Consider the following 19,886-nt stretch of genomic DNA (forward strand, 5'->3'; position numbering starts at 1 on the left):
AACCTTCACCACAATGCAAGTTGATGAGCTACTGACGACTGGCATTGCTCGTTCGCTTCCGCTGGCTTCCTGCTACACAGCAGTGATACCAACTTTCCCCAAGAAAATTCCCCAAGAGAGCTACATGCCTTGTAACCTTACTTTCTGGACAGACCTCATATATACTTTTATATACACATACAAATTGTAACAAAAAACACCCACTGTGACAAAGAAAGTATGGTTGGAAGGGCACCTGTAATTCTGAGGTAGCCGTTAAATGACCAATGAACACAGCAACATGTATAAAAATAATTGCCTAAATGCAATGGTAAGCCTAAATTGAATTAGATCCATTGAATCAATGGGATTTGCATACATGTTGGCATATCGTTTTTTGAATCACTGGGTTTGCTCCATTTGGGATTAGCAATTCGATTCGTGCCAAGGTGTTTCAATTCTCAATTCATCTTATTACATAGACAGTTGAGAGATCTTATTGTTTGTACCTCAACACTGGAAATTCATAAACATTTCCTTCTCTTTCATGCTTCTATTCCTTCCCTTGAAACATGTTCTCATTTATTCTGCAGCCTCGCTTTTTGATGACACCCCCAGCAGGGAAAACTACATGCAATTAAAGCTGATCCAACTGTTTTGACATAAACCAGAGAGAGGACTGTCATGGTTATAAGAAATCTCTGGTTACTAGAAATCTCTATTTATATATTAATCTTCCCATTCACAATGACAGTACCCTACAAACAGGTTCTTCTCGTTCCCCTTGCATTCATTTTATGGCGATGGTATCTGTGGCTATGTTTATAGGGTGTTGTTCTTTGATCTGTCTTCATATGGATTTTGTGGTTTTGAATTTTACAGTTTTTGTCAACCCAAGAATTTTGTTACAAGGCAACTAAGAAGTGCAATAAAATAGATGCATTACTTTATCACTATGACATACAACCTTTTCTAGAAGCAGCAGATTTCATGAAAAAAAACAAGACCACAACCCCCTCTTTTATTTATTTGAGGGACAAGAAACGAGACACAATTTTTTAAGATAAATGATTTAAAGGCTTTATTGTGTTCAGCAGACCTGGGAGAATAAAATATAATCTCATTCTGTAGATAGGGAACATTTTATACATTAGATGGTAACAGGACTTTGAATCTGTATGATACCATTGAATTTTAACTCCAACAATTATCTAACATTTCTTTGCTTTGCCTCTTAAGTATATGAGACTAGCATGAGGTTAAGTTTGTGAAAGAAAGGGGGACAATTGTATTAACGAACCCTTTTTCTATGTCTTAGATAAGAAAGAGTAAAGAGTAGAAATAACAGCATAACCAATTTTCTAAACAAAATTTGGAATATTAACTGTTAAGCATACTGAACAACCTTATGCTACAGTAAAAGGTATTCTATGCGCTCTCCTTCCTCCTGTCATCTTCAGGATGCTTGTGATTACCACTTCCAGCACTCCACTGCCTGACTGGCTGGGGATGATGGGAAGAAAGGTTTAAAAAATCTGGAGAAAACCATGTTGAAGCATTGCTACTCTAACTTTTGAATTGCTTTTAACTTGTATTGTTTTTATCATGTTGTTAGCTGCCTTCAGTCCCAGTTACGGGCAAAAGGCAGAATATAAATGAATAAAATATTAAGATAATCCCACCTGGGTGTTAGGAGCCCCTGGTGGCGCAGTGGGTTAAACCCCTGTGCCGGCAGGACTGAAGACCGACAGGTAGCAGGTTCAAATCCAGGGACAGCGCAGATGAGCTCCCTCTATCAACTCCAGCTCCTCATGCGGTTACATGAGAGAAGCCTCCCACAAGGATGATAAAACATCAAATCATCTGGGTGTCCCCTGGGCAACGTCCTTGCAGACAGCCAATTCTCTCATACCAGAAGCGACTTGCAGTTTCTCAAGTCACTCCTGACACAACAAAAAAAAAACAAAAAACAAAACCTGGGTGTTGCCATAAAAATAATAGGTTTTGAAGGCAACCTCCATTTTTATCCAATTGCATTTTATAATTACCTGTTACTTCCAGTGTCAGTTTTCATTATTATGAAGTAAACTTATAAATGAATCAAATCTACGGAGTCAAAATAATCAAAGTAAGCATTATCTTTCATTTATGAGAAGCAGACATAGGATATTCTGCCATCACCTCTTGGTTTACAAGACTGCACAGCATCAAATACATAGCCACTAATATAGACTTGCTTGACACAGGTAAGGAATCTGTGTCCCTTACATATGTATTATATATAACACATATGTAAGAGACACAGATCTCTTAGCTGTGTCATCCATATAACTTCAAGGCAGCTCCAATACATCCGATACAAAGAATCATGACCCATGTTTCTTCCTTTGTCCTCTTATGCTTTGGTTCCCCTACGTGAGATGTGCTATTGACTTGCCCCAACACCATCTTGCGTAACAGACTTAACAGGAATCTTTATTATCGAAACCCCTAGTTTCCTGTTTCAGCTACCAGCCATTTTTAAGTTGCTTGGCTAAGTACTTTTAAGAGATTTTGCCATGTAAAAAAGAATACTATCTAAATATTTACAACTTAGGCAAGCAATGAACTTCCACAAAAATGCACAGAATATCAAGACTTGCATTCCTGGTTATCTTCAGCATGATTACAAGGTAGCTGTGAAACCAATAAGAGAGTGCCACGTTCACTTGTCATCCCCATTACCATTCCTTTGCCTCAGGTTAATGTGCTAAAGTAGCAGAGAGGCAACTGCACCAACAAGCAATGTTTCCTCTATGCTGCCATAATTCAAACAGAACTCCAATGAGCAGTTGTCACAGGCAAGCGGTTCATTATTTATATTGCTCTTGGATTTAATAGGCAAACCGGAGGACAGATCGTGTTAACTTGTATTCCACCCAATCTGGGACACAGTAGCTTTAACATAAATGAGACTAGGAATAGGGAAAATCACACTGCCTTATCCTAAAAAGAAACCTGATCTCACTAGTCCGGAAACGTATTTCAATGTACTGTAAGTATTTCTCATTTCCATTTCTTTGATGATGAAACTGGTAAATATGGATCACACTCGAACATATCTTTGGGTGAATTTAAAAGAATCTTCTTTATGAAGCTTAATAGGCATATAAAGCTGTTTCTCTACGTTGCAGCCAGTTTATTAAATAGCTTTCCAAGTGCCATTAAAAACAAATGGTACAGCAATGTTATATATTCTGCTTCATCTGGCGGTACATATGTCAAGGCTGCCAAACAATTCTTTAAACTCAAATTTATTTTACACATAAATAGCTAGAAAAATATGCATTTCTTCTCCAAAGCACTATTCACAACTCGCAATTCAGCCTATCACCTTTATCAGCATACTCACATAGCATCATGCTGTATTGCATGCATCAGTTTACACCATAAGTATGCTTTTCCCTTTTCTACCATCAGCCTCCTGATATTGTAAATCAATTGGGCAGTCCAGATAATCAATTGCACACAAAATCTCATTTTTCTGAACGGAGAGTTGACAGATGCAATAATCCTGAGCCAATACAACATGCTTTGTGGTGTGTACGGCCAGGTATTGATTAGTCTGTAGCCAAGTGAAGTAATATCTGCCCTGCCGAACATATGGTTTGCAATTTCTCCTACTTTCATAAAACTGAGAAAAGTCCTGTGTTGAGCAGATGGCTCATAAAACTGAGGTGTTGCAGAGCTACTCAGTGCATTCTGTATTGCCCAGGCCAAGAGTGGGCAAATGTCAATGTTGTGAAATCTACTGTAATGATTTTTATTAAATCCAAAGATCCACTAACTGCATCCAAATATGAAACAGGGAAAAGGGACGACTGGAGACAGAATTCAGTAGCAAAAGTTATATCTGAATCCAAGTTCAATCTTAGTCCTCTTAAAACAAACAAACAAAAAAAACTGCTTCAAGAGTTCGCTTCAAGAGTTTGCTCAAGTGAAGAGAGGGAGTCAGAAACCCCTGGTGATCTAGCCCTTTCCTAATATGTGGAGAGTTGGTACTGTCTCCATCAGTGTGCTCTTGTGGTTACAATGGAGAACTGAATCTAGAACTCCCAGTTCTAGATCTCTCAAGTTGTGACACTTACTGGATGGCCCTGGGTCAGACGCTTTGAGTACCTGACTTCCCTCACAGAATTATTGAGAGGATAAAGTAAAAACGACAAGAATCAGGTGCAATGTCTTAAATTCACTGGGGGAAAGCAGGCTTGAAGTACATCTAAAAAAATAGCAAATAAATTAAAACCCTTTCCGATAAGGGGGGATAAAAGGGCAACGGCTTGTATTAAAACTTCCTCAGAGCTCCCCGTGGCATGTTTCTTATATACACAAACCAGAGAAGGGGAAAGCCAGAAGCATGTAGCAAAGTAACAAGTTTTCTTGACAGGGTAAGGGGAGCCTCCTTTCTCTTCTCTTCTTCCCCAGAAGTTGCTGCTGGGATAGCAAAAAAAAAATTAAAATGTTCGTATCAGGCGCGACTTGAGAAACTGCAAGTCGCTTCTGATGTGATTTTTTTTTCATGTCAAGAGTGACTTGAGAAACTGCAAGTCACTTCTGGAGTGAGAGAATTGACCGTCTGCAACGACATTGCCCAGGGGATGCACGGATGTTTTACCATCCTGTGGGCGGCTTCTCTCATGTCCCCACATGAGAAGCTGGTTCTGACAGATGGGAGCTCACCCCACTGCCCGGATTTGAGCTGCCAACCTTTCAATCAGCAATCCAGCTGGCACAAGGGTTTAACCCACTGCGCCACCGAGGGCTCTTGGAATAGCAAATACTGAGGCAGAAAATGGAAATGATGAAGCCAAGGCTGGAGGGACAAAATGTTTTTCCAGCAACAAAGGCTCCTCTCTCAACTAATAAAGGATATGCAAAACAAAAACTGAATTCAAGTAAAACTTTTAATTCAAAATTAGCCAGCCTGCTTTCCTGTTTGAATACCATGAAGATTTGAGGTTTGTTTTTTGGGGTTTTTTTTTTTGGGGGGGGGTTGCTTGAAAGCTGATTGCATTGCTTCAGTCTTCAGTCTTCTTGCAAACTTCCTTTGTAAGTAACAGGAAAAACCATGCAACTTTAAAAAAAATGTTCTAATACAGGAATAGACTCTAACCTACAAAGTTTCACAATGTTAATATCTTGAATAAATATCTAGTAGGCTGCTTTTAAAAGGCTATTTCCCATAGTTGTAATTTACATGAACTTAAGAGTCCTTTGCACAAAGAAACAGAAGTTATTATCTCATATTTACAGAAAAGGTCTATGGATGTATTTTTTAATATCTAGTATTAAACATGAACACAGCCCTTCCCCGCCTACAACAAGACCCTATGATCTCCACTCTGATTATTCTAAAGGGACATATTCATCAAGATTTTTATGTGTAAACTTGAAAGCAGTTGTTCGACATACTGGAGAAGGTTTCTCCAGATGAAGGTATTTGTAATGGAAAAATGAAGACATTACAAGATTATTCATCCTTCAAAGGTCTTTTACCTGAAGATGTTTTCTGCAGAAACTTTTGAATGTATTTTGTCAAAAAAAGAGCATCCTGACATTTTAAAGAAAGGAAATACTAGGAAAATCAAAATTAAAGTGACTAGAAGAGCATGAGGCTCAAGAGAAGAGAAATCAAAGAAAAGGTATAGGAACTCTAAAGCTTTATTAACCTGACATCACTTTTTTGTTTGAGCAAAATCCAACTCAGGAAATGTAAGATAATCAGAAAGAATCCACAGATTTGCATTAACAAAAATACATTCATGAAAGCAATATAGTCACAAGAATACCCTATTACCTTTGCAGTTTTCAACAGCTGAGGGAAAATATTCCCTCAGGTCTGCAGTAGGAAAATGACAAAAAGTCTTGTGGCGCCTTTAAGTCACAAAAGTCTTTGTTATTTTGCTACCACAGAGCAATTTGGCAAAACTGCTGAAAAATGCTACAATGGAAAAAAGATGTTAGATGTCACACATTGCTGCATCATTAAAATATACATATTTGCTAATGTATATTTCAGAAGTTGTGTAGATTGTTTTGTCGTTTGTTTTGCAAGAGTTATCAAATATGATATTCACAATGTCTCTCATTTTGAATGCAAGAAATCTTCTACTAGGATCAAGGATATCAATGGGATGGGAAAACATAATCAATTTGATACTCGTGACTACTATATCAGTCAGTTCAAGGCATGAGAAGCCTGTTCAAAACCTGAAAGAGTTAGGTCTACCTCAGGACACTGAACCAAGGAAGTGCCTGTGGTATTCTCAGTGTTTATTCCCCTCTAAGTAGTACCTTTTCTCTAGGCTCCTGAGCAAAGAAGAGGCGACTCAAAGAATCTTGACTTCCTGCCGTGGACTCAGCCAAAAGCTGGATGAAGAATCTGCTGTTCTTCAGTATCCTTTAACCATGACCAGATTTCTGTATTCCTCTGTGGAGCCTTCATTTTCTTGCAAGTTCAATGAACACCAGATACACTAATCTTCATCATCCAGGTCCTATTCCATCTGCTAAAATCAAATTCAATCTCAGGTAATACAAATTATCAATGCCCCTTTCAGTGTCTCAGCAGTTTTGCAAACATACTAGAAAAAACTAGCATTTGATAGAAAAAATTGTCTATGAAATAGTCTCACTTGATTGATCACCATGGATCATAACTCCGTGCGGTCTGTTGCTGTTGAAAAACAAGAAAGAAAAATATAAGTTATATGGAAATGTGGATAACTCTCTGCTTTTTAAATATCATAATAAACAAAACACATAAGTAAAAGTAAATGTTTCCCCTTGACATTAAGTCTAGTTGTGTCCGACTCTAGGGGGTGGTGCTCATCTCAATTTCTAATCTGAAGAGCCGGCGTTGTCCATAGACGCCTACAAGGTTATGTGGCTGGCATGACTGCATGGAGCACCATTACTTTCCCACCAAAGTAGTACCTATTGATCTGCTCACATTTGCATGTTTTCGAAGTGCTAGGTTGGCAGAAGCTGGGCCTAACAGCGGGAGCTCACCTCGCTCCCTGGATTCGAACCCCCGACCTTTTGGTCAGCAAGTTCAGCAGCTCAGAGGTTTAACCCGCTGCACCACCAAGGGCTCATTAACCCCAGTCATTAGCTTATGTCAGCTTTAGAGATTTTTCTCTAAAATCAATCAATATTAGCTTATATTAGCATTAGGCACACATCTCTACAAATAATCAATTGTCCTTATGCACAGAAGTCAAAATTATGAGCTAATATTGCTTCCATCATAATTTCCTGGCCTCTAAATGAGAATTCTTATCTTCATAATAGTAAAATATGCATATTAAGTAATTACAACAGATGTTAGGCCAAGCTAACAAAATACTTCCCATCACAAATACAAATATTTGTAGTGGTTATATAGCAAGAATTCAACCAAGTTAGCTTCAGAGTGTAAATATATGGAGTAAACTGATGAGCATTGCCAAAGAACAAAAATAAAACAATACAGAAACAAAGGAACAAATGTTGCAGTTTTCATTTCTGCTGAGCTCATGTTTGCATGGCTCACATTTTCTCCATTTTGCCTTTAATGGTCTTACATAAGCTTTTGTTTGTCTGGAAATGTAAAAACAATAGCTACAGTGTCATTCTATACTGTCATGAACATTTGACCTTGGGGTAACAGTGCCTTCTTAATAGTTTGAAAGGAAAGAATTACCCTTTTGACTTTGCTGTTTTGTTTCATTTGTTGTAAAAAGTGTTCCTGATTCTTTCTCTTGCTGAAAACGGCTGTGCAGCTGTTTAATTTCTTGATCATAATCTTGCCACTCGGGAACAATCCTCATTGCCGCCTGCAGCTTTGGCTCTTTGGTCATTGGGTTATTGCACTGAGAGATAAGACAGAGGTCTACGGTAAAACATTCACTGCCTTTCATACATATAGGAAAGAAACGGTACAAAACAGTGTCTTCATAATTCAAGTCCCAAACATTAAGTCAGTGGTTCTCAACCTGTGGTTCCCCAGATGTTTTGGCCTCCAACTCCCAGAAATCCTAACAGCTGATAAACTGGCTGGGATTTCTGGGAGTTGTAGGCCAAAACACCCGGGGACCCACAGGTTGAGAACCACTGCGTTAAATGGATATGAAAAGTTGTATTGGTGCTTTAGTTGAATTTTACTATTACAATCCTAAGGGCTGCATTTTTTTCCCTCAAATGACAAAATGTATGCAATTTATCTATAAATTCCCATATATTAAAGACATAGATCTGAAGTCTCTGAACATTGATAAAAACTAAAGATTCAATGACACCCTAATTTAGCAATCAAGATGCAATACTGTCAGACAACACAGAGAAGCCATCCACAAACATGTGGGCAATTTCAACAAAAAGGAGGAAACCATGAAAATGAACAAAATCTGGCTACCAGTATTTAAAAAAAACCTCTAAAAATCTGGAAAGCAAATGAAGAGCAACATTCAAAAAACAGGGGAATTCCAGACAAAAATCAATCAGGGCCAGCTAACACTTCACAATAAAGGATCCACCCCAGGCAGCAACCAGACAGGCTTTGAAGCTGCATGGCCATTAAATGCTAATTGAGGTGGCCAATTGCAACATTCACACTTGCCTCCAAGAGACAAGAGTTCTTTTTCCCACCCTGGACATTCCACAGATATATAAACCTCACTTGCCTAGTTTTCAACAGACCTCACAACCTCTGAGGATGTCTGCCATAGATGTGGGCAAAACGTCAGGCGAGAATGCTTCTCAAACATAGCCATACAGTCCGGAAAACTCACAGCAACTCAAGATGTAATAGTTTGCCCCAAGACTCATTTATAAGCAAAGGAAAATTGCTTGAAATTATTAAATAATTAATCCTGTTATTTCAATGTTAGACTGCTTATACTTTTTATACATGACAATATCTGGGCACAGATGTCTCCTAATATAGAAGACTCAGCACTAAAATGTAAAGGCATTATTAATATTCTGGGTTAGTGTGTTGCAGTCATCTGTGTCTTCGGCCAGGACTCTGAAAGATCAGGGTTTGAATCTCTGCTTAGCCATGGTAACCTTGGACAAGTTATACTCCAACTGTTAGAGGAAGACACGGATAAACCTCCTCTGAATAAATCTTCCCAAAGAAAGTCTATGCTAGGGTTGAGATTAGTTAAAGTGGACTCAAAAGCATGTAACAACAAAAAAACTTTGTGTGTCAAAATATCCGCTCAACCTGGAGGTCACTGCATGGAGACTAGTGCCCCCTGAGAATACTGAAACTGGACAACTTTTAGTGCCATGTGGTCATTGCTGAAAAGATAAGATCAGGATGAAAAGCCATAAAAGCAATATATAGTGGAAAATCCCCTCTGTTCTCTTTAAATGAATACATATATACTCTCTCTCTCTCTCTCTCTCTCTCTCTCTCTATATATATATATATATATATATATGTATAGAAGCAGAGAAATAGTTCCTTTTCATTTTATATTTACAAAGATCCTTACTAGATCAATAGTTTTTGCTCTCTTCTTTGAAGCATCATCACACCATGTTTCACACCAAAGCCACTCTTGGGGGAGTGATTTAATGGGCACCTGATGGATCATGTTGTTGGGTAAGTCCTGTTTAAAGGAAAACACAGTCATGTTTCTTTCAACAGATAGATGTGCCTTTGTAAAGGGGTTTGAATGCATTATCAGATATAACCTAAGAATCGAAAGACCAGAAATCTGAGCTCATCAAAGGAGCCCCTATTGTATATCCCAACATACTGTGAAGTTAGATCGATGGGAATATGCAAGAACTTCTTATCCAAAGAAGTTAGGCAGCCTCCCTCTTTATAAAGTTTTCAGCAGACAGTCAAAACAGTGCTGTACATATTTGAAAGTGTTTTCAGTTTCAAAACTGGATCCTAGGATTGTTTTTGGACTCATTCCAGTAGTTTTTTTTAAGAGTTAATTTGTTTTAATTTTTATATCGCTTTGATGAGTTTTTATTTGTTCTATGCCTCACGAACCCTTGTGGATTGGAAGGTGATACAGAATTTTTTAAAATAAATTCCTGTATCACCTTCCAACCCACAAGGGTTTGTGAGGCATAAAATGAGCCCAAGCACAAGATATTTGGGAAAATTGCCAAACCTTACAATGAATACTTGGAAAGAAATAATATTACAGGAAAAAATATAGCAGGTTATATTAGGGGATACAAACTATCCTGCCCAATCACCCTGTCCAATTTTCAGTTCATGGAACAAAAGTCATTACCAAGTAACAGCATTATCTGTAATTCATTACTTTCTGGAACAGAATGACAATCCTTTTAAGAATAAGGTAACGTTATTTTTTTTTAAAAAAGCTATTTATCACATCTAAAATAATATAAAAGGAATATAAATGCTGTAAATAAATATAAATAAATAATAAATAAAATCTTGGCAAGGGATTTTAAGCTTTTGGGCCACTGAGGCATTTCTACATTTCCAAAAATGACAGTAACAAGTAAATACCTGGTCAAGATTCGAGAGACTGTTAGGATCCTGGCTAAGTCCTTGATATTGTCCCCTGAGCCGATCTCCAGCAGCTATCTTCCTGAATTTTTTCAGATCCACCACATAGAGAGCACTAAGAACAGAGAAATATCTGAGTCACTATGTATCTTCCTTCAAGTCACTGGTTGACTTATGGCAACTCCCATGAATTTCACAGGTTGTTTTTAGGTAAATAATATTCAGAAATAGTTTTGCCAGTTCCTTCCTCTGAAATATAGCCTGCAGCATCTAGTACTAGTGGTCCGTCTTCCATCCAAGTACTAATCAATGCTGACTATGCTTAGCTTGAAAAATCAGACAGGATCTGGTATCTTTTGGGTAGTTAGGTTACCCTAACCAAAGTGGACATTCTTTAAAAACTGCAAATCCTACATTTTACACAAACTTAACTTATGCACATTTCAAGTGTATCAAGCAACAGTAAGCAGTTTTAAGCGCCTTTTCAAAAGCAAGTGAACATTAACTTTCATCTGCTCACCTGATGTGATATTTTCTTCCAGCCAAGTGACTTGCCCAATATCCTGACTTCCAGAATCTATAGCCATCCATCTCCCTGCGACTTTCACAGAATGGTGTGTAACCATAAGGCGCCCCATCCAAGTTGAAATCTCTTAACTCTTTGAGGTCAGTGCGAACAATCTGAAGAAAAATAGTTCACAGTTTTTATTTTGAGGTTGAAATATGAGATATAAATGGGCAGTCCCAACCTCCAAACTATCCTATAGCCAAGGAAATCACATGGTTTCAGTATGGTTGGAGACACTTTTCCAGTCCTAGACATGCATCCTCTGAACTATATGTAATCCAAGGTTGAAAGGTGTATTGTTATTCCTCCAAGTGCCTTCTTCTTTTCCCCCCATCATAGATAGGCTCAAGGAAGAAAAAAAGGGTAATTGTGCACGCTATCCTTTCCTCTTCAACTTGGAACTGCCTTGAGAAAATGCACAGATTTGTTTTGGATGTTTGTCTTCAACTTGTTAGGCTTGTTCGGAAGCCTATAACGGCATGGGCTCCACAGCCATTTTTTAACAAACTGCAACAGAACAGTGGCTGTCGAAAACCGGCTGCTTTCAGTTTCTTTTGGTTACATGGGAAGTGAAGGGAAGGAAGCAACCACTAGAAGGAAAAAAGGATCCCAGGTAGCGAGGTTTCTTAAGCACTCCCTTCTCTCTTGATCTAGAAGCAGAAAGGGCATTGAAGCATGAGGGGGTAAGGAGCCAGTTCTTCTTTCCGGAGAGAATGGAAGGCTTTTTAAAGGAAGCCCATGGTAAGATACCTCCAAGTTGATCCCTCTTCCTTCCCTGAGAAATGGGAAGCCACCTTAAAATGCCTTGGAAAACTGCCTCCTGCAAGGAGAGAGCTGCGTGCATGTGCAGCTCCTGTCTCCTCTAGAGTAGAAACAGCTTTAACAAAGCATTAAAACCAAGCCTCCTCTACAGACAGAAGGGAAAGAATAGCAGAAAGAGTGGTATCTTAACTCTGATGCTTTTAATCCAGGTCTTAATTAAGGATAGAACAACAAACAATGTCGAAAATGATGGGAAGGGGAGCCTGGAAAGTTTCCCTCATAATGGACCAGATAGAAAATGAATATTTCAGCTTCCCAGATCGAAAAACCGATTTATGTCCTCCCAAATTCAGGAGGCTCCCAAAAAACAGATCGGGACCTCCACCAAAATCTGGAACACCGAAACAGAGAGCGATTTACCTGGATTGCACAAGCCTAGTGAAAAAGTCTTGCTTTTTTGCCTCCCTCTGCATCTTATAATGTACTACTTCTACTATTAAAGGTTGGTTTGAATTCACAATATAAATACACACTTCAAAATCAATTATCTAAGTTTAACCAGTTTTTGTCTTGCTCTCTCTCTCTCTCTTTTAAACTGTTAGTGGAAATGGGAATAAGGGTAGGAAATTTAGATGGAAGCCAGATATTATGGTAATGTTCCAGTTCTATATTATATAGTGATTACCATTCTCCAAACAAATAAGAAATGGAACACTTGGTTGACAAACAATGGTCTGTGAGCTCTGTTGAACATTCCCTTGTTACTTCATATTCTTTCACCTGAATCTTCTACCTCAAAGTCACCCCATCTTACATCCACTAGTAGGCTTTCTCAAGGGAAATGAAGCAATTTAAAATTGCAATGATTACATTCGTTTTCAAGACCACTTACCTGATCAGCATCTACAAACAGAAACTTGTCAACAGCTAGGGGGAAAAGAACATCCAGAAAAAGGATTTTATAACCCCAGATTATGCGCTGCTTCTCTGTTTGCTGGTGGAGCCATCGTGGCCATTTATACTGGACAAGCTCATATTGGAAATTGTATTTCTCAGCCATGTATGGGATGAATTCCTGGAATAAAATAGAGATTAATGCTGCTGATAAAAAGGCAGCATTGCAGCACTTAAAAAAAACAAAAACAAAAAAGCCTCCAATTCTTACATTCATGCACTTGACTATAAAAGCTACTTATACACAATGATAAAAGTATGAGCTAAAAGTCCAAGGAATCACAGAATTTGGCTACCAATCAGGTTTGGCTTTTTTCATTTCTTGTTTCAGGAGGTGGGGGGGAGAGAAGAATTTTAAGAAGAGGACAATAAGCTATCCTGAACCATCTTGACCATTTCAGAACTGCTCTCATCAATGCCTATTCTATCTACCTGCTTCCATCAGAGAAAAATGAATTAAGAAAGACCTTCTCCATTAGCTTCAGTAGGATTAAACATGGAGGGCCAACGTTTGGGAATCAATCATGTACAGCAACTGAATATGCTTTTTGTTTTTCTTCCCTATCTCCTTCTCTTGTTGGATTCAGCCCATTTAATTATTGGAATGGAAAATCTGTTTTTAGTTCATTTGTTGAACTAGAAAATGTTAGCCATGTGAGAGATAATGGTTTTGAAAACACAGTGCTCACTAGATTGTTTTTTCTTCTAGTACCAAATATAATTAGCAAAGGAAGCCTAAAGTTCATATTAGATAGGGCAAGGATGTTTCTAGACTGAAATTCCCTTAAATATTTATCACTGGCAATTCTGGTTAAGGCTTGTCAGAAGGCTGCAGAAGTCTATCTTTAAATTGTGCTTGTGATAAACCCAAAATTCCAATAGTTTCTAGATACGTTTTTGACATCAAATTGGTTTCAATTTATGGTGACCCTAAGAATGAGGGGGCTCCAAGATATCCTTTTTATAAGAGCCAAACTTAGGTCTTGTAACCTCAGGGGCCCTTGATGGAATGCTTTATTTTCTATACTTGTGTTGTTGTCTTCCTCTTTTCGTACTGTCTTCAACTTTACCTAGCATCCTGTGAGTCACATCAACTCATGATATAGACTTTTAGAGTAGGTTTGAGCATGATTTGTTCTCAAACTAACTGTCTTTTTGACAGGTCATTGTATTTACAAATCTCTTTTCCAACAATACATTTCAAATGTGTCAATTTTCTTTCCGTCATTTACCTTCACTAACATTTGTTTCTGCTTGTTTCCTCCTATCTTTTTAGGCTGCGGTCTTTATTTCATAATCTTGTTGGCAGGTTCTGTTTTATTATTATTTAGCATAAACTTGTATAGGAGCACTTTTTGGCAAAAGAATGGTGTAAACACCTTCTTAATAAATACAGAGATGTGAAGCATCCTTTCCTGAGTTTTGTTAATATCTGCAAAACTTTCCTGAAGTATGCACTCCAATTTAGCCACCACAATTCATTAATTTACATATGAAAAAGATGGAGAATATTTTGCAAGTTTCAAGCTTTAACAAATGAAAAATAAAACTTTTCAATGCAACAAACCTTAAATGAAGGTGACAGGTAATTCTTCAGGAACCAGAATTTTACTGGAGTGTCTGTATGTTTCAGTACAGATAGCATCATTATGCTGTTAAGATCAATAAAAGCAATACAAACAAACCTATTAAGTATGTGAAATAACTAGCACAAATCAAATGCCACACCTTAAACATCACATGCTTATAACAAGATCAATTGAAAATTGTATTTGCTACACACCACATTTTTATAGACACACACTACCTCTGGTCACCCTCCAACATTGCAGGGGCAATAAAACTACCCTTGCGTAAAAACTAAAAAGGTTAACAAACAAAGAACACAGTTGCACTTATTTCATACTGGTAGTATTCCTGCAGGCAACTGACTGGCCTCTGTATGAACATAATGTTAGACCAAATAGGTCTTTAGTCTGATTCAGTAAGGCTTCTTACCCTGAGAAAGAAGGTATGACAGATATTAAAAATTTCTCACCAATGCAGTACTGTAGCTAATGCTTTTTGGAAACTTTGTCTTTTTAGAAATTCAAAAGACTCTCCCAAATTATCATTCTCTGAAGTTGGGAACATCTAATGTGAAACTTGTGAACATTGAAAAATAGAGTACAGTTCCCAGATTTTGGGAACTGGAGTCTACAAAAGTAACTTTCCTAGGCTACAGAACTCAGTGAAAAACTGTGGAAGAATTCTTATGATTCATAGTCTTTGGGTGCCATTGATCTGTCTCAAAAATGAAAGCACTAAGGTTCTGAATAGCTCTTATTACCACCTAAGAGCAGAAGCTTTATTTTTCTACCTTGTCTGTTAGACAGCCAGAATTAAATATGTACATCTTCCTACATACAAATAAGCAGTTATTTATATATGAAGATTACAACTTTATTATTGTTGCAGCGGTGGAAGTCATTATAAATTTGGATCACTGTAACTTTCTCTGGCAAAGCTTTTATGCAAAATCATATACTTAATGAAGACAAGATACAGTCTCCCAAATTCTCATGATGAAGCAGTATTTATTTTAGACTAACCGGAGAAATCTCTCATATAAATGGCCTGATGCAACAGAAAATATGTTGATTACATCATCCTTGTCCTGTTTCACCTCTTCTTTCTTCTGTCCACCTGTAAATCCCCTAAAGAGACCAAAAACAAAAAAAGATTGCTTATATGCAAATCTTAAATGACACAGAGTGTAGATGCAAAATCCTGGCTGTCTTACATCCAGTTCTTAGCCAACGTTGGTTGGGAATGTTACAAGTATTAGTGTCTTTGCTTCATGGATAAAGGGTGGCATTATCAAGTAATCATGCATACAAATTATTCCTTGGACCAGAAGCAGTTATCTATGACATGAACAAGTAGAGTCCACAATTTCAAATAAAAGACTTATCCATTCTTGGCAGTGAAACATTCAGCTGGAACATGCATGCATAATTTCATAGCTCTTGCTTAGGACAAATCAGGCCATCATGAATAATTCTACCAGAGAAAAATTACATAGTTGGCCAGAAAGTCAAAATAATTTTGCAGATTTTAAAAATGTATCCACATACAATTAAGTACTAGGGATATAGAGATATAACTACTTAAAACTACTGCCTTCGTGTTGCAGTAGTAGTAATTTGCCTTCAAGCTGTTTCTGACTGAGGTTGGATGGCCATCTGTCAAGGGTACTTTGATTGTGCTTTTCTTGCATTGCAGGGGGTTGGACTAAATGGCCCATGCAGTCTCTTCCAACTCTATTATTCTATGACTTATAGTGATCCTAAGGCAACCCTATCATGTTTTTTAAGGCATGGTTTATTTTAAAAGCCTTTGCCATTTCCTTCCTCTGAGGCTGAAGGAGTGTTACTTGCCCAAAGCCACCAAGTCTGCTTCCATGGCCACATGGAGTTTTGATTCCTGGTTTACCAGACTCCTATTCCAACACTCAAATTACTGCATCTCAATGTCTTACCAACCATTTGTAACCCACCAATTCCATGTGTTTCATATCAGCTACAATTAAAGTATCAAGGCTAGCAACTTGCTAGACTTGAAGAACAGACAAAGAAGCATACCATTTAATGGATTCCCAAAATCCAGACTCATTTTCATTAGTTCCATCACTCAGTAAATCTTCATTTATCATATCTAATTTCTTTTGAACCTACAAAGACAGAACAGTGAATTAACTAATTAACTACATGATTTCATACAGTTCAAAATAATATGCAAGCGAACTGCATTCCCCAACCAAGTGACTTCTCTTTATTTATTTATTTCATATGTTTGTATCTCGTCCTTTTCACCCCCAGAAGGGACTCAGGGCGGCTTCACAACAGGCATTCATTCAATGTCGATAACAGTAATAAATGATAAAAGCAATTAAAACAACTCATTAATGCTTTACTGCATATAATATATAGGACACTGACTATCATCCCCTGCCCAACCATCAGGAAGAAAATTCTTAAGCCATGAAAAGGAGGCTGAATATCTAGCAAATATCATAGGAATAGCAAGCTACAGTAAAATAAATGAACAGTCAGGAGCAAATACAAACTAGAAACCAGACTGAAGCACACCTTAATGAAAATATTAAAATATTTCTATGTCAATCTCACCTTCACTTTAATAATTTTACTCTTGAAATTGTTGATAACGACGGTAACATCACTGGCATCTGGAGGAGAATCTGTACCATCATGGCTGAAATTAAACAAATTAAACCATTTAACACAATCATCCATGGTAGTACACTATTATATTTTTGTAACTTCTTCCCTACTTTTCATCATGAGCTCATTTTCAACTTATCAAAATACTGACAAAAAATCAGAAAGGACTCAAGCACAGATTTGCATATTTGCATATAAAACTGTACATTTCATTCAACTGTCATCTAGTTGGCTATTTAGGGAAGGTAAGAGAAGCCAAAAGTACTCTTGAATCCTCCATTTTTTCACTCAGTGGGGGAGTATGAATGTCATGTTTATAAACCACAAAGTTCCGCACGCATATTCATTACAATGGCCAAAACCGGAGCAATTTTTTTAAACGACTGACCTGTAAATTCTGTAGATATCATCAGATCTTCCCTTTCTGAGCCGCAAAAACCAGGAACCAGGATTGGCTTTTAACTGGAAGTAACCCTGTGCAGTAGACAGAGAAAAAAACATTCTAGAGCAAACTTATGAGAGACAATGTATTAGTAATAAACTTCTCACTCAGATGACAGCAAGTTGACATTCCTGATGATGCTGAGACTTTTCTTAGTTGCATATGCATAATGGTTATGTAGTAAGTCTGAGATTCTCAAGTATGCTGTAGATATCAAGTTTCAAATCAGCAAGGATTACTAGTTTCATTCAGACTTCATTGGATGTCTACCATTTTAGGACTCAACTTTAAATTAATTTAGAATCATGCTTTTGGAAAATACCATAAAGCACATCCAGTCTGACAATCTGCCATGCAGGACTTGTGAGGATGTAAGTCTTGGAACTGTTGGTTCTTAAACTTTGGTGTTCCACATATGTTGGCCTTCACCTTCCAAGATCTCTGACCACTGGCCAGCCAGGCTGAAGTTTCTGGGAGCCAAAGCCCAAAGCACAAAGGCTGAGAACATATTCATCCTAGGCCTACATATTTTTAAGAATTTCCATTCATATACGAAGTTCTCACAGAAATATCAAGATGCCAGTAGCACAAAAAGGCAGAATGGGAAGTTTTTAGTTGATCTGTTGACTCCCTCCTAAAGAAAACTTTCCTTTACTCTTATTTCAGAAATGCAACAAGACCCTGATTCCAGTGCCATTAACTTTTGTGAATCCAATACTATTTAGATCAGTGGTTCTCAACCTGTGGGTCCCCTGATGTTTTTGCCTTCAGATCCCAGAAATCCTGACAGCTGGTAAACTGGCTAGGATTTCTGGGAGTTGTGGTTCAAAACACCTGGGGACCCACAGGTTTAAGAGCCACTGATTTAGATCATTATTTGGTATTATATGTTAGCCGTGTTTTTTAAAAAAAACACATATGAGGGAAGTAGAAAAACTGAAAACATGAAAAGAACTGCCAGGAAAAATAAGATTTCAAAATTAGTTTCTGAATTTCTCCTGTAATAAATGAGGATGGAAAGAAAAGGACTGTTGTCATTTGGATTCAGCTCTGTTCAAAAGACATTTTGTTTTGGTTCAACGGGTGAGAAAAGCAATCACTTACTAAGTTGGCCATAACGATAGTGTCAACAAGGACAGGATTTGTCGATGTTCCCAGTGTGAACTGCAGGCCTCGAGGCGGCTGTCCGGTTGTGATATCATAGCAGTGGCCCTCCAAAAGGAGGTGCTCCAATTCATACTCAGCTGCTACTACACTCTCCACCTGTGAAAAAGACAATCACTATTAAGGCTAAAGTAAATGAATATACCTGTGAAGCTTGCTCTCCTAACTTGGCTATGACTAATAATTAGAGCAGATTTCAAAATGCAGTTAAAACCTTTAATGGTTTAAAAGAGCTTTGAATCCTGATTATATATTTAGACATGAACTAGAACTTACCTCTTCTAAGTAAATATTGTCAAGATCATATGATGTTCTTACAGACTCCACCATCCAGCTCTCTGGAGTATTTAGGTTCAGAGTAAATAAGGGAGACTGAGGCATATCCAGGAATTTGGCGACTGGACCAGGAGCAAATTGTTTGTCTGCTGTAAAAGTGATCTCTGGCTCCAAAACATAGCGGTAAAAACTAAAATTTTAAAAAATCATATTGAAGTATGTTAGTACATGGCTGGCAGTTAATTTTCTTTCAATATATGTCTTTTATTTTTGATAGATTCTTATATCAGTGAAGCCTAATTATAAAATATGTTAACAACTGATACCAGAGCAAGAGAAAGTAAAAGACTGAAATGGAGCCGTATCTATACTGATCAACTGCTTTTCTAAATGGGACAAAGCAGGTAACTTCCTCTCTTTTCAAATAGAAACATTAGCCTAATAAGGCTAAATCTGCAAGCTTTCAAACCTTGCAAGGTCCTTCCCCTCAAGCAAAACATAGTTACAAATCTAAGCTTGGTATCTTAGTTACAGAGCTGTGATGCTAATAGATAGTTAAGCTGAAATGTTTGTGAATCATAGCTGACTGAATGTATTTCAGGGCCCTTTCACACAGCCCTATATCCCAGAATATCAAGGCAGAAAATCCCACATGATCTGAGTTGTAGACTCAGATAATCCAGTTCAAAGCAGATATTGTTGGATTTTTCTGCCTTCATATTCTGGGATATAGGGCTGTGTGGAAAGGCCCTCAGTCCTTAGAAAATGTCACCAAACTACTGACATATTTTGCCAGCACCAAAACTGAAATTTGGAGTTTGTCCATTCCAAGTACAACATGCATCTGACTCAAAATCTTCCTGCCTAGTCAGTTTGGAATGCTGGGATTAATTCAGTCATTATGGGTTTCTTCTATGTGTTGTGAAAAGACTATGTATTCACACATGCATAGTATTTTTGCCCTCTTTTTTTCATCAACAGTTTCTTCTTCTC

General features: G+C 37.6%; 1 protein-coding gene across 2 annotated transcripts in view; it reads right to left on the reverse strand.

The window, feature by feature from the left end:
- Window positions 1–5,661: 5,661 nt before the first annotated feature.
- The window catches only part of UGGT1 (UDP-glucose glycoprotein glucosyltransferase 1), a 52,500-nt gene continuing 38,275 nt past the window's right edge, over window positions 5,662–19,886 (reverse strand). For both annotated transcript variants that reach the window (XM_060768155.2, XM_060768154.2), the window contains 13 exons: window positions 18,894–19,083; window positions 18,558–18,716; window positions 17,400–17,485; window positions 16,958–17,042; window positions 16,412–16,500; window positions 15,380–15,484; window positions 14,356–14,440; window positions 12,727–12,909; window positions 11,025–11,185; window positions 10,505–10,619; window positions 9,501–9,617; window positions 7,703–7,871; window positions 5,662–6,694 (listed from right to left, as the gene is read on the reverse strand). In XM_060768155.2, coding sequence (XP_060624138.2) covers window positions 6,672–6,694; window positions 7,703–7,871; window positions 9,501–9,617; window positions 10,505–10,619; window positions 11,025–11,185; window positions 12,727–12,909; window positions 14,356–14,440; window positions 15,380–15,484; window positions 16,412–16,500; window positions 16,958–17,042; window positions 17,400–17,485; window positions 18,558–18,716; window positions 18,894–19,083 — 1,567 coding nt within the window. In that variant the 3' untranslated portion in view covers window positions 5,662–6,671. The remainder of the gene's footprint in view (window positions 6,695–7,702; window positions 7,872–9,500; window positions 9,618–10,504; window positions 10,620–11,024; window positions 11,186–12,726; window positions 12,910–14,355; window positions 14,441–15,379; window positions 15,485–16,411; window positions 16,501–16,957; window positions 17,043–17,399; window positions 17,486–18,557; window positions 18,717–18,893; window positions 19,084–19,886) is intronic.

Source organism: Anolis sagrei, chromosome 3 (genome assembly GCF_037176765.1).
Source record: "Anolis sagrei isolate rAnoSag1 chromosome 3, rAnoSag1.mat, whole genome shotgun sequence".
NCBI lineage: Eukaryota > Metazoa > Chordata > Lepidosauria > Squamata > Dactyloidae > Anolis > Anolis sagrei.